The sequence below is a fragment of the Sorghum bicolor genome, chromosome 5, assembly GCF_000003195.3.
Source record: "Sorghum bicolor cultivar BTx623 chromosome 5, Sorghum_bicolor_NCBIv3, whole genome shotgun sequence".
Taxonomy (NCBI): Eukaryota; Viridiplantae; Streptophyta; class Magnoliopsida; order Poales; family Poaceae; genus Sorghum; species Sorghum bicolor.
Window position 1 is genome coordinate 70207353 of NC_012874.2, and position 14182 is coordinate 70221534.

A 14182-nucleotide genomic window follows, 5' to 3' on the forward strand; every position below is an offset into this window, starting at 1 on the left:
CTTTACTCAAAAAATAATTTTGGGTCTAAATATGGGATTAAAAAAACTTTGCCGAGGGCCTAACGGCCGTCCCTCGGCAAAGACTGACGAGCCTCGGCCGTCGTGACCCAACGGGCCAAATTTGCCGAGGGCCATGGCCCTCGGCAAAGATTGTCTTTGTCGAGGGTCTTTCTTTGCCTAGGGCCTGGCCCTCGGCAAAGGCCTCTTTGCTGAGGGCCAGTCTTTGCCGAGGGCTCTTGGGGCTGGCCCTCGGCAAAGAGTGTCCTTTGCCGAGTGCCCGAGATGTGGCCCTCGGCAAAGCCTCAGGCTCTCGGCAAAGCCTCAGGCTCTCGGCAAAGGACGCGTTTCCAGTAGTGCACACCTGGTATCTAATTTTAGTTTCACATTTTATGTTTCCTGAACCTTCTCCTCCTCCGAATTCTTGCTTCTTGCTTTCCCAACTTCTGTAATTCTGTACTTTGCCCTTGTTTTGTTTTAATAAATTTGCATTAGGAGGCACTGGCTCCTCTTGATTCCTAAAAAAAAAGTTGCACATGTGAAGTCATGGATAAGAGCTTCTTAAGCACAAATAGAGAAATTGGTGTAACGTATATCTATACGTACGACTGTACCAACATATGGATGTAGAGCAAACATTTTCAGGTCAGCCACACATGATATCCATCTTGTAAAGAAAACTTTATTATGTCTATTACCTTGTCCAAAACGATTTTCTTTACGGGTACAGAGTAGTACTGTCACGCAGGGTATGTAAAGAACCCTTATTATTTCGTAATGCAATACTATGTAAGGAAGCTTTATTAATTTTAAGATCAAGTTGATAAATAAAAGGACACTCACTATCTTTAAAACCACTAATAACAATAAAATATACCCTCTTCTTTTCTTTACAGTTAGAGTAGTGTGTGGTGTTTTTCATTCATGTGTCCATAATGGACTCTCAGTAGCTCGATGCCTCGATAGAATGTGGGCTGGTTGGCGGTTGGTAGCCGTAGATCTCGTCGTGAGTGAGAGCAAATATATATAGCAGCACCAACCATACAATAATGTGCTTGCGTGCATACATCGCGACCGAACTATATATACATAAACGTTTTTCATTATCGACCAACTAGGCAATGACAGATGTGACGACATTCGGCCTTAAGAATTTGACGAAGCTCTGTATCTATATAAGAAGAGCTAGCGTCCATCCGTCCACTGTACCGTCCACAAGATATAATTAAAGGCTGTGCTTCTTCCGCCTGGTTGTAACAGACTAACAGTAAGTAGTCTGTTTTTCTCTCTTCGTTTGATGTGTTATTGAGCATAATTAGTATATATATACTAGTGCGCCAAGCCATGCTTAGTACCTATAAGAAAATGACAAGAGAAAGCACGAAGTTCAGATACATAAAACTCACGAAAATTTCTTATATATGTGTCCGGGCTCTCTCTCAGTTCATTTTCTAATGCCATCTCTACATGTTGTGATGAACTTACCTATATGATTTTTGTATCCTTATGTATATGTTTTCTTCCCCTACATGCTATGACACTTAATGTGTCTATAGATAGATAGGTAGTCCTCCTGATGTGTTATTTGTAGTTCTGTTTTTTCACACTTCACTATTTCCAATTGTTTTGGTGCAGGGCTTATTGCTGCATCAAATTCAGTGAGCTTAACATACGGTGTGATCATATGGTAATGGAACCTGCTGCAGCATGGGGACCTTCTTGCGAGTTTCAGCTAGCAAACTGGACCGTTGAAGAACCAGCTGCTGAAGTTTGGGCTCCAGCTGTTGGCCTCCCTCTGGAGTATGCATCCAGCGACATATTTGGTACCTGTCCCCAGGCATATGTGCCTGAATCGATCGGAGAAAAGCAACTGGTTGAGTTTGAGTACAACTACTCTTCAGCCTCACGGCATAACTTGTCGCCTGAGGCTATCGTCGTTGATGGGCAGAATCGGCATGAGGTTGTGGATCCGCAGAAATTGGAAACAAGGATTGTCGTCTCCAACGACAGCTATGCTACAAATGTGTTCAATCAAGTAGAGCACGCGTTCAAGGTTGATATAAACCTGATGGCAGAGAAGATGCATAGATACCCTGCCGGACTTGGAGATACTATCGGTGAAAGTTATACCGTGCCAAGGATTGTGGCCATCGGCCCTTACCACCACCACCGAGACCATCTCAAGCAGGCAGAGAAGGTGAAGCACATGGCTGCCATATGCTGCGTCAAGGAATCTGGACACCTATTGGAGGAGATGTATGCTGCAGTCGCCTCCATAGCGGACAATGTTCGCTGCCTCTACGACAAGGATGTGATGGCAGGTATCAGCTGTGTAGACTTCCGAGATATGATGTTCGTTGACGCTTGCTTTTTGGTGCAGTACATGAGTATGCGGAGTCGCCAAAAAATAGATAACAGCTTGCATGGTTTCCTGAGCTTTAACCGCAGCAACATCCATCATGACATCAAGCTGCTCGAGAACCAGCTTCCATGGAAGGTGGTTGAGGTGGTGATGAGGTTCAGGCCCGTGCCCTTGCATCGCTTCATGGCTATTTTGAAAGAATATCTGCAGGACCGTAAGCCTCCCAAAGAAGAAGATCCTGTGTTCATTTTGGATAATAGCTACAGACCACCACATCTCCTTGGCCTCCTCCACTACTACACTGTAGGAAGGAGCAGGTACACTTCCGATCGGACAGTGAGACCCAAGGGCCAATCGGATTCCGTCAGTGCACTTGAGCTTGCCAAGATTGGCATCACGATCACGGCCAACGAGTCAATGGAGCTCATAGACATGGGCCTCAGCCAGAAAGGGACCCTCTTCGCGGAGCTCTCCATGGCGCCCCTGACACTGGACCGTGACCGTGCAAGCTACCTCCTCAACATGGCAGCTCTGGAGCTATGCATGGTGAAAAGCTTTTCAAAAGCGGCAGTCGAAGACTCTGCTGTCTGCTCCTACCTCTTGCTCCTGGCCAACTTGGCACATAGGCAGGAGGACGTGCACGAGCTACGGGTGAGTGGTCTCCTGCAGGGAGGAGGAGGCCTCACCGACGAGGAGGCACTCCGGTTCTTCACTAATCTTCGGAATATGCGCCATGGAAGATCCTACGACCGTGTCATGGCACAGATCGAGGTTTACAAGGAGAGCAAGTGGAAGGAGGCCAAGGTCTATGCGTTCTATTACAAAAACAAGAAAACCATTGCTGCGTTTGTCACCGGCATCGGTGCACTTGTTGGGATCATAGGGACACTCTTGTCAATCAAGAAATCTTTATGATATATATTAGCAAATTTGTCCGTGCGTAGTCAACATGTGCAGCGAAATGGAACTGAAATGCTATAGTACAAACATCCGGCGTAGTCAAGGTGTGGCTGTGGCCACAACTTTAATTTGATTGTGGCTCTGCCCTGAGACCAAGTGTGTATATGTTGTCATAACCTATGTGTGCAATGTATGATGTCGCCCATCTGCCACAACTTTAATTTGATCATAGTTTGCCCTTCTTCCTGAATTTCCATGCTAACATTCCCACATGGATTTTATCATAGTTTATCCTTGTGCCTGAATTATATATTGCCCTATTCAAATACACGCATATCCTTGCTTTTAGCCAAATTAATACCGAATTCGAACTCTTGATGAAGACCACCAGCATTCTACAGGCCTGATGAACCACAAACTAGTCATACAATCAAGTCATATGTGCATATGAGTGCAGTGAATGAAATGAGTGATAAGAACGATGGTGATAAACTGATAATAAAGGGTGATGACTGATGGTGAAGATCTAGTTCTACATTTGCTCCTTGGGGATAACATACCTCCCTAATCTGAAAATAAGGATTTGGATACTTTTTCTTTCTTTTGGGACTTTTGTCCTATTTGTTTTCTTTTCTTAGAATAACCAATCCTTTTAATGCACAACTGAAATAACTGGAGCTTTATTGGATAAGTAGAAAAAGACATAATAGCACTGAATATTTTTGGGAGAGTACAGAACCATGATAAACATTCCTCGTCGTGAATGCGCGCTTTAATCTATGAGATTGTATACTTGATATAGTGATTATTTAGTAGTTATAGTTTTAACTTTCCCATAAAGCTTAGACAGTATGGGCTTCCATATTAATTTTATTATCCAAAAAAGGCCAAGGATTCTTTATGTTGTACCTACTGCTTTCAGTGTAAGGTAGTGAACGTGCGTGCTTCTTTGCATGCATGCTATGTGCATCCACACCTTTATGCATTATAAAGAATTCATAATGCTGAGCTGCTTGATCCTTGATCTTGCTAGCTACTAGTTTGTGTATATATGAATTGTAAAATTTATATTTACGTTCTGCATAATCTATCTAGAAATCAGTTTAGTAGCGCCTGCTAGGAGGTGTCAAATATATGACATCAAATTTACATTGACACCCGGTGTCTAACTTTATACATTGATTGTGATGAAAGAGTTGCATGTGAAGTCATGGAGAAGAGCTTCTCATGCACAAATAGAGAAACTTGTGTAACATATACCTATACCAATATATGGATTTAGAGCAACATTTTCAGGTCTCGGGCATACATGATCCGCCCGTGCCCTTGAAAAGAGCACAAATGAACTTCAGAGGTATTTATTATTATGTTTTCATAGCTCCATTAATCAAAAATTTGTATATGGGTTTAGCAGGAGATTACTTTTTGTTGGAATTGGGGAAGCTTCTGGCTGGCTCAATCGCCTAGCCGGCTAGCCCTGACTCTCTCTATTCTTATCTTCATAGTTTTACACATAGACCCTTTTATATTTCCATATTTTACACCAACACTTTTATTAAATCAATCGTAAGCAAGGAGATAGTTGTTAAAAATTAAAATACGTTGGATGAATAAAATAGAATTATATGTTGAGTCATGATCGGGAATCATCCAATACTCTAGTTTATCCAAAAGTTCGGTTGAACATTTAATCGAGTCATTATATTTTGTCACACTGACAGACACCATCAGAACACTGGCAGGAGCAGAAGCAGGAGAGCGAAGATCACGTAGGTGGAAGCGCTACAATTGTGACACTCAAACTGCGTGCTGCACAGGACACACGTGAGCGAAGAACACGTAGGAGGAAGTGCTACAATCCTGACATTCAAACTATTCCACAGGACACACTCACGAGCGAAGCAAAAGACAACGGGTATCAAATGACCAACGCAAGAAGCATTTTTATAAGGACTATGGTGCAGAATAGCACTCGCCTTAATTTTGACCCATCAGTTATAAACTCCTACCCTGCACATCTGAAGCCACCCATACAGGCTATCCAAGGATTTGATAGGTCAACCATCTTAGTTACTGGATATGGTTACATAGATTGGTCCCGGAGGAAAGCTTAAACATGCCCTGTTACTTCCTGACTCCACTAATCTGATGTGCCTTGGCTAGCATACTCGGGATTACCCACTGAAGGTAGTGTTCTATACAGACAAGTTCTGGATTGAGGGGCTTCAAAACCGGGAGAGGACTGGGGAAGGCCATCGGGAGGACGTCAATCACTATGTGTCGTGGACTGTTTCCAGCGAGACAGTCTCCTTATCAACAAAAGAAAACTGTCTATGAAGAAAGCCAGGCAGTATACTCGTTGACCACCGCAGTGATAATTTTTCGGGACCGGTGGCTGAGCTTAGTTTTGTTCATTTAAGCAAACATGGAGTCTTAGGTCGTGTCTCTCTGACATGGTGATCCTGGCGCGGATCAGAGTCACCTGTTAGGATGATTGTGCTCTGTCCTGTCAGAGTCGTCAATAGGAGACACAGGTGGTGTTGATCAGCTTCTATGCTGATTTCCTTTTTTGCTACAGGTTGTACTTGGATAACTTCTGCTGTTCATGTGAAGAGGCCTTGTTTAGTTCACCCTAAAAATCAAGAACTTTTCAAGATTTCTTGTCACATCGAATCTTGCGGCACAATGCATGGAGCATTAAATATAAATAAAAATTAAAACTAATTACACACTTTGTCTGTAAATCACGAGACAAATCTTTTAAGCCTAGTTACTTTATGATTGGATAATGTTTGTCAAATAAAAACGAAAGTGCTATAATATCAAAATCCAAAATTTTTTTGATCTAAACAGGACCTTATTAGGGGTCCGAAGAGGTATTTGAAGCATTACTATTGCTTCCGTGTCTACCAAATTGTATTATTGTATCATTCAGTATGGTTGTGATGGCAACCTTGAGTGAATTTATCATTGTGGCACATAATTTATGTATGGTTGTGCCATAGCTGTCATTATTTATGTATGCTTGTGAAGATGAATATTTTTGTAGAAAATGAGTATGAAATGGTGTAAAGGGACCATGACGTCGAGGGGGGGGGGGGTGTTGAATTAGGCAACTTAAAAACTGTTTCTAACTATGGCCTCTAATTTCAACCTAAGCAAAAGTGTTATATAACCTAGATTGTAATCCTATCAACTAAGCTATAAGAAGGTAATGCACACAATCAAGACACACAATATAAATATGGAAGCTTAAATGATATAGAGATGGAAACTCCCATTGATGACTCGATCTGGTATTCTTACCGAAGTATATGGAGAAAGGCACAAGTTCTCCCTAGTTCTCATTGAAGCCCCTCATGGAAAACCAACCTCTCTAAAAATAACTTTTTAGTAGCGTTCAAGGAACAGGATAGGAGAGGGAAGACCTACTTTTAGATCTAATCACGTTTATCCTCCAGAGATTAGCCAATGTCATTAGTTCTACGTGTTAGTGCCGTAGCATTCGTTCTAATCTAACATACACATACCAACACCATGTGGTACGTACTAGCTAGAGGCCTAGAGCTTGCGCGCGCGATATCGATACAAATTTTTGCCAGCTCAGTCAAATGACCCGTCCTGTGATGTGTGAATGTGTGGTTAGTACGCCTAACGCACATGCATCTATAGTCTATATGTAGCCACTTGCTTAATAGAGTGAGCATCAAGAGTGTCGGCATGATCAGTTGGCTGTATATGCTGTATGATAACATATGTGTATCTGTCCTTGTACGTATGATATTAATTCTTTGACATGGAATACTGGACGGCTGGTCCCTACGGTTTTTTAGGAGCAGTACATGGGTTGGAGCAATTGATTATGCTTAATTAGGTGGCTCCTTCACTTTGGATTGTTATTGTGGTGGTGGTGGTGTGGTGGTTATCGTGTCCACCGTGCAATTATTTGTGTTGAGTATTCTCTATTTTTATTGTTGATTGCTTAGAGCAAGCCTAATAGAGCCAAGTATTTGCATATTAGCCAAGTTGTAATTGCCAAACTATATAATAGTGGTCTCTTAATTGTCTGAAGGGAACTTTTTAATTGTTTCTTTTACCTATGTCCCACTTTCTCTGTTCTTACCCTTCTCACATTTACTTAATATATGGGTCCACCACTGCCTATACTTTTGTATCCAGCTTGTTTTCTTCCATGAGAGTCAAGCTCTCCTCTCTCTCTCTCCTCTCTCTCCTGTCTTTTCTCCTCCGCATATGTATTTGTTTGGCTATAAGCCAATTATTGTACTTGTTCTTAGTGAAGTCTTGCATATATCATTTATCAGGATCTTGTCTTGTAGGTATTGGTGGCCAGTTTCCGAATCTCTTTGATAAGAACCATTTACTTCTCTGTCTTTTTTTTTTTGTATTTTATGGTTAGCCGTATAGCAGCTGTACATCTTGTCGATCGTAAGTGAGAGCAAGATAGTAGCACAAACCTGTACATGCATGCATCAAGATAATACTATACCTAAACGTTGTCATAAACTAATATTGGCCAACGTTATAGATGACATTCTGACAGTGGGACTTGAAGCTCTCTCTCTCTATATATATAAGGTGTCAACAAGCTAAGAAAAAGGCTGTGCTTCTTCTGGCCTGTCTGCAAGTAGTCTCATTCTCTTCTCATTTGGTTTCTCAGTTCTCACTAACGTACGTGTTTGCATGTATACACGAAACATTTGTAGTCTCTGTATGATGTATTTCTAAGATTTATTAAGTGTATGACTTCATTTCCATTTGTTTTCCTGCAGAGCATGGAAGCTGCTGCAGCATGGGACGGACCTTGCGAGTTTCAGCTGGCGAACTGGACCAGTGAAGAACCAGTTGCCGGTCTCCCTGTGGACTATGCGTCCATCGACATACCTGGTGGTGCTTGCGGCCTCCAAGCATATGATGAGAATGATGTGCAGCTGCAGCTGCAGCAGCACCTCGTTGAGTACTATTCTGCAGCCTCACAACACAATATTACTACGAGCTGTGAGAAAGCCAAGGTCTCGGACGACAACAGTGATGCAAGGTGTGTCGCCAAACAAGTAGTGGACCAGTTTAAGGCTGATATGAACATGATGAAGCAGAAGATACATAGATACCCGGCATGTCTTGGAACTGTCGATAAATCCTATACCGTGCCAAGGATTGTGGCCCTTGGCCCCTACCACCATGGCCTGGAGCACCTCAAGAAGGCGGAGGAAGTGAAGCACGTTGCCGCCTGCCACTGCACCGGGGAAGGCAAGTTACTGAAGGAGATGTATGAAGTGTTCATCCCCGTCGCAGACTGCGCCCGCCATTTGTACGACAAGGATGTGATGGAAGGTATTAGCGAAGATGACTTCCGACATATGATGTTCTTTGATGCTTGTTTTTTGGTGCAGTACATGCTTATGCGGGCATCAAGTCGTTACAAAATTGATAAGAGCTTGAAGGGTTTCTTGAGTCCTAACCGCCGCGACATCTTCCATGACGTCATGCTGCTTGAGAACCAGATCCCATGGATGGTGGTCGAGGTAGTCATGACATTCTTGATGCCTATGTCATCGATATCCAAGAACTTTGTGTATAAAATGAGACGTTGTATGCTACCCAGCGACCATCGTGAGCCTCCCGAACCAAAGCCTTTTATCTGGTATGAAGACTACAAACCACCTCATCTCCTTGGCCTCCTCCATTACTACATTGTTGGACCATGCACAGCTCTGCTTGGCACCGGTGTCCCTGGACCGTGACTGTGCAAGCTACCTCGTCAACATGGCGGCTCTTGAGCTGTGCATGGTCCGAAGCTTTTCAAAAGCCCGGGAACAAGACTCTGCTGTCTGCTCCTACGTCTTGCTCCTAGCCAATCTGGTATACAGGGAGGAGGAAGTTCAGGAGCTACGGGAGAGGGGTCTCATACAGAGAGGAGGAGGGCTCACCAACGAGGAGGCGCTCCGATTCTTCACCAGCTTCCAGGGTCTGCGCATGGGACCACGCTACTATCAAATCATGCGAGACATCGAGATTTACAGGGACAATAGGCCGATGAAGACCAAGATGCATTCATTTCTCCACAACCACAAGAAAACTATCGCTGCGGTTGTCACCAGCATTGGTGCGGTTGGCGGGATCATAGGGACACTCCTATCTATCAAAAGTTCTATTTGAGATGTTGTATCTATGCTTTAGTTGTAATTTTTCTATCTATATATATGATTCCTCTGTCTACTCAAATTGAACATGGTGTTTGTGTTTTTTTTATTAATGAAGCATTTGATTGAACTCAGGATTAAATACATCGAGCTGATACAACCACCTTGAGATAACTTATAAAAACACAATCTATAAGAGTTCTTTTAATGTACAAACTAGCTAGTGACTATCAAAGTCCATCGCTAGACCATCACCCACACGAATGGGCATTGACAGTGTGAGCTGATGATTACAGCTTCAGTTTAGTCCGCAAAAGATTTAACAACACAAGAGATTCATTAATTTGCTGTCACTATGCTAAATTTATCTCTACAAAGTACAGACTACTTTGCCTGCAGTCTGTACCCTGTAGAGATAAACTTAGCATAGTGATAGCGAGTTAATGATAAATAAACTTGCCGGGATTTATTAGCTAAAGCTAGATGGTAGCACCAACCATGTGGTTAGTGTAGTGTATTTTAATGTTCGGCAAACAAGCCTCTTTGCCAAGTGTTTTTAGACCTTCTTTGCCGAGTATAAAAAAAACATTCGGCAAAGAAAATTTCAAATAAAATTCAAGCCCTAAACGAATTCAAATAAAAAAGATTTCAACTACAAAGTTGTCTAAATTCTTAAGATCCATAACCTTTATTTTGGTCATTTCTTCATTTGACAAAGTGAAATAAATTTATTCACAAATTTTAGATCTCTCTTATAGTTTATGAAACTACAAGAGAGATATGTAAGATTTGTGAAAAATATAAGAATCACCATGTTGGATGAACAAATGAACAAACAATCAAAATAAGCTTTGTAGATCTTGAGAAGTTATGAAATTTTATAGTTGGCAACCTTTTCATTTGAGTTTATCTTGTCATGTAAAACTGTGTCTAAAAACTTTAAAATTTGAATTTTTGTGAAATGACCTCGGATAGAAAAAAATTCCTAAATAAACTCTGTAGATCTCAAAAAGTTATGAAACTTTGTAGTTGATAACTTTTTGATTTTAAATCATCTTATCATGCAAAAAGGTACGTTTGAATTTCTCAAATTTGAAATTCAAATTTTACAAATGACTTTTGATGGAGAAACTCCCTAAATAAAAATTATAGATGTCCAAAAGTTACAAAACTTTATAGTTGATAACTTTTTGATTTAAAATCGTTTAAGGCCTCAAACAATCCATTTACACATAATTTGGTATAATATATAAGGAATCAAAATGCAATATAGACACAAGTTACAGTGTGGTGCAGTGGTTAGGGAGGGAAACATGTGAGAGGTTGATCAGGTTCGAATCTCATCGGCTGCATAGCCGTGTATCTTGCGCAAAAAATGCAGCAACTTGGTTTGAATCTCACCGGCCGCGTAGCCGCATATTTTGCACAAAAAATGCGGCAACTTGGTTTGAATCCCACTAGCCATGTAGCCATGTATTTTGCGCGAAAAATGCTACAACTAGCCATTGGGGGCTTCCCAAAAAAATCTCTATTTTTGGGGGTTTTTTTATACTGACCGAAAAATAGCACTCGGCAAAGATCTCTTTGCCAACCAAAAATTTACCATATGGTCTTCACTGAATGTGATATTCGACAAAAACTTTACCAAATATATTTAGACCTTTACCGAGTGCCAGGGACACTCCGATAGTGTATAGGTTAAGGGAGTGGCCTAAGTATGGCACCTGCCATGGCATTAGTAATTAACAAGCCGTGCGCTCGTGCCTAGTTTAGTCTAGGGCCTTGTTTAATTCCATCCCAAAATCTAAAATTTTTCAAGATTTTCCGTCACATCAAATCTTTAGACACATGTATAGAGTATTAAATATAGACGAAAATAAAAACTAATTGTACAGTTTGGTCAGAATTTATGAAACGAATCTTTTGAGTTTAGTTAGTCTATATAGTTAGACAATAATTAACACAAACAAATGAATGTACTACAGTGTCCCAACATTTTTTCGTTGAGGAACTAAACACGGCGTAGGCCAATATCCTGGATCATATGGGCTGCTTGTGCCTTCTGTCCATCTATACATGGCAGATTTGGTGAGCCATACAAATTCGTATTTGAGTATCCAGGAATGAAAAGAGGGCCAAACTATATGGTAAAGACGGGGAAATAAGAGAACAAAACTCACGTTAGTCTTTATGAGAAGTGCTAGGAAAAATTTTAAATTGAAAAAGTTCTCAGAGTAACGACAAATGTCTGAACATTAATATGGCGGTTCCTAATTATCATTGTGAATGTTTAATATTGTCAATGTTTACTGTACCCATTTCACAAACTGATCATAGATCAGCTGGGTTCCTTATGGTGAAACCCGTTCACCCGAGTTCAAGTCCACGACTTGGCACGAGTATTCGTATTTTCGTGGATTTATTCTATGATTTAATGGCGCTATACTTTGCTTTCAGTGATAGACGACGTCCCCGTCGACAACAAGACGCCTATGATGACTTTGTGAATCTCGTGATGTGCTGGCTCAATCCTTCAGAGGTGCTCACAGGTTTAGAGTTTACATACCTGTGTTCATAGAGGTGTCGACAAGATGTCTATGATGACTTTATGAATCTTGAGATCTGCTGGCTCAGTCATTTGGAGGTGTTCATAGAGGTAGGATTTACATACATGTATTCGTAGGTGTGAGTCTGCATGCGTTGTGAGTGTCTGTATTGTACTTTAAAAAAAATTGCCCACCTCTTCTATTATTATGAATATTGAAATTAATTCTGAAATTTACTTTGAAAATACATAGCTCCACCGTTATTAATAGTATCTTACTTCATCTAAATTACTTATTTTGCCAGTGACAAAATTAATACAAAGTAATCAAGAAATTATATCTTAATTACCTGATCTATCATTATGTAAGATAATACAAAATAATGACTAAAATTTGTATAATGTATAATGTATAAATTACCCGACATGTGCCTTAAAGAAACTAAACTAAAATTTTCCTCAAAATCTACATTATCTTTTACCATACAAATCCTGCACCAATATTGGCCAGGTGGATCGGGCAACGTCGCCCATTGCGAGCTGTTGGATTGAGCCATATAGTCCGTTCGAATCATAAAAATGGATTCAAATATATTTGTTTAACACTCATATTAAAATCTATTGGGACATGCCATATTCATATAAGCCAAGTCTGCTAGAAAAGGATGAACTAGCGCCATTAGAATGCATCCAAAACTCACTCCTAATAAGGAATTGTATGTAAATTTCTGCTTACCTATATAATACTAAGAACATGAGGACAAGGGGGACTCTCTTCTCTCCCACTTATTTTTCATAATAAACCCTAGCCACCGCCTCAGTCTCTCCTCTCGTGCGCTGCGACTTTTGTCACAGTCTTCTCCACTGAGCCTCCACCGTGGAGCCTTCTCCATGGAGCTCTTATACAAAACAATATTTCGTTAGAGGCCTTTGTTCTAGAGCTTCGCCCCAGACCTCCTTCGGGAGACCTTCCTCGGCTGAGCCTTCATTAAGAGACCTTCATCAGGTACCTTCATCTAGGACCTTGGTTAGGAGACCTTCTGAAAGCCCAAGTTTGGTTTTGGTAATTAATGACACCAAGTTGCTAATGCCTTGTGTTTAAGTGATTTGAGTTAGGCATAGCAACACATGTGATGAAGGTGCATGGTGGCATAGAAAGGTGGCCACATGATTACAAAGAAATGAAGCATGATGTGGAGATCATGATGATAGACGAGGAGCAAAGTTATCAAGGCAAAGGTATAAACATAGGGTTTTACTTTTGCCGGTCTAAGATGAGTAGAGAAGTGATTGACCGGGTTTAGGATAGATAGCCGACTATCAAGAGGAGAAATCACGGTCATCTCTCGAATCAAGTGCTACTAGGTTCACTTCTTGAGCCTCCTTTGGTGAAAATGTTTGTGAAAAGCTAACACACATGCACCTTGGTGGTGGACACTTGTTGGTGTTAGCACATTTGCAAAGGAGGTGGAGTTCCTAGGGTTTTCGATGCATTTTAATGGCGCTAGTTCATCCTTTTCTAGCAGACTTGTCCCCAAACACTTGTCCGGTGAGTGTTTGGGTTCGGCGCTTTTGAGAAAATTAAGTGTATATTTTCTTTTGCGCCGGTGGGAAATTTGGAGAAGTCGCGGAAGTGTTTCTCAGTTGGAAACACTCACCGGACGCTCAGTGCGGAGGCACCGGACGCTGGCCTGAGCGTCCGGTGTGCTGTCAGAGCTTGACTCTGCTAGGGTTGAGCACCGGACGCACTCTGGTAGTGTCCGGTGGTTAGCGTCCGGTGTGAGGGGTTTTTGCAACCCTCTCTGCGCACGAGTCCGGTGAGCACCGGACCGTCCGGTGCCCAGCGTCCGGTGAGGTCGCGAGTTTGACAAACTCTCTGCGCATGAGTCTGGTGTGCACCGGACACGTCCGGTGTGGACTTGCAGAGCGTCCGGTGTGTTGCAGGTAGCCGTTAGAAACTGACGCGCGAGATTCAAAGAGAACACGTGGCCTATCCCTGAGCACCGGACGCTGGGGGTCGAGCGTCCGGTGATCACTTAGTAGCGTCCGGTGCCCCCGTTTTCAGCCCAGTGAAAACAGCCAACGGCTAGTTTCTTTGAGGGGCTTATAAATAGTTGGTGACCGGCTTTGGGAGGTTCTCTCTTGCACATTTGATTACTTGAGGCATACTTTGAGCTAGAGAACACTCCCTCCACTCATCTCTTTGCTTGATTGTTA

The 14182-nt window shown here is 41.8% G+C and overlaps 2 protein-coding genes across 2 annotated transcripts; both read left to right on the plus strand.

Annotated features, from left to right (window-relative positions):
• On the plus strand, window positions 1101-3585 carry LOC8070231. The gene is made up of 2 exons (XM_002449942.2): window positions 1101-1264; window positions 1633-3585. The coding sequence occupies exon 2, from the start codon at window positions 1682-1684 to the stop codon at window positions 3272-3274; it is 1593 nt and encodes a 530-aa protein (XP_002449987.2). The 5' UTR covers window positions 1101-1264; window positions 1633-1681; the 3' UTR covers window positions 3275-3585.
• On the plus strand, window positions 7856-9502 carry LOC8070232 (UPF0481 protein At3g47200). The gene is made up of 2 exons (XM_002449943.2): window positions 7856-7948; window positions 8050-9502. Exon 2 carries the CDS (start codon window positions 8053-8055, stop codon window positions 9019-9021), a length of 969 nt encoding a protein of 322 aa, XP_002449988.1. The 5' UTR covers window positions 7856-7948; window positions 8050-8052; the 3' UTR covers window positions 9022-9502.

Bases quoted from the DNA above. Each gene is read 5' to 3' on its own strand.
- LOC8070231 (XM_002449942.2), top strand. From the start codon at position 1,682: ATGGTAATGGAACCTGCTGCAGCATGGGGACCTTCTTGCGAGTTTCAG.
- LOC8070232 (XM_002449943.2), top strand. From the start codon at position 8,053: ATGGAAGCTGCTGCAGCATGGGACGGACCTTGCGAGTTTCAGCTGGCG.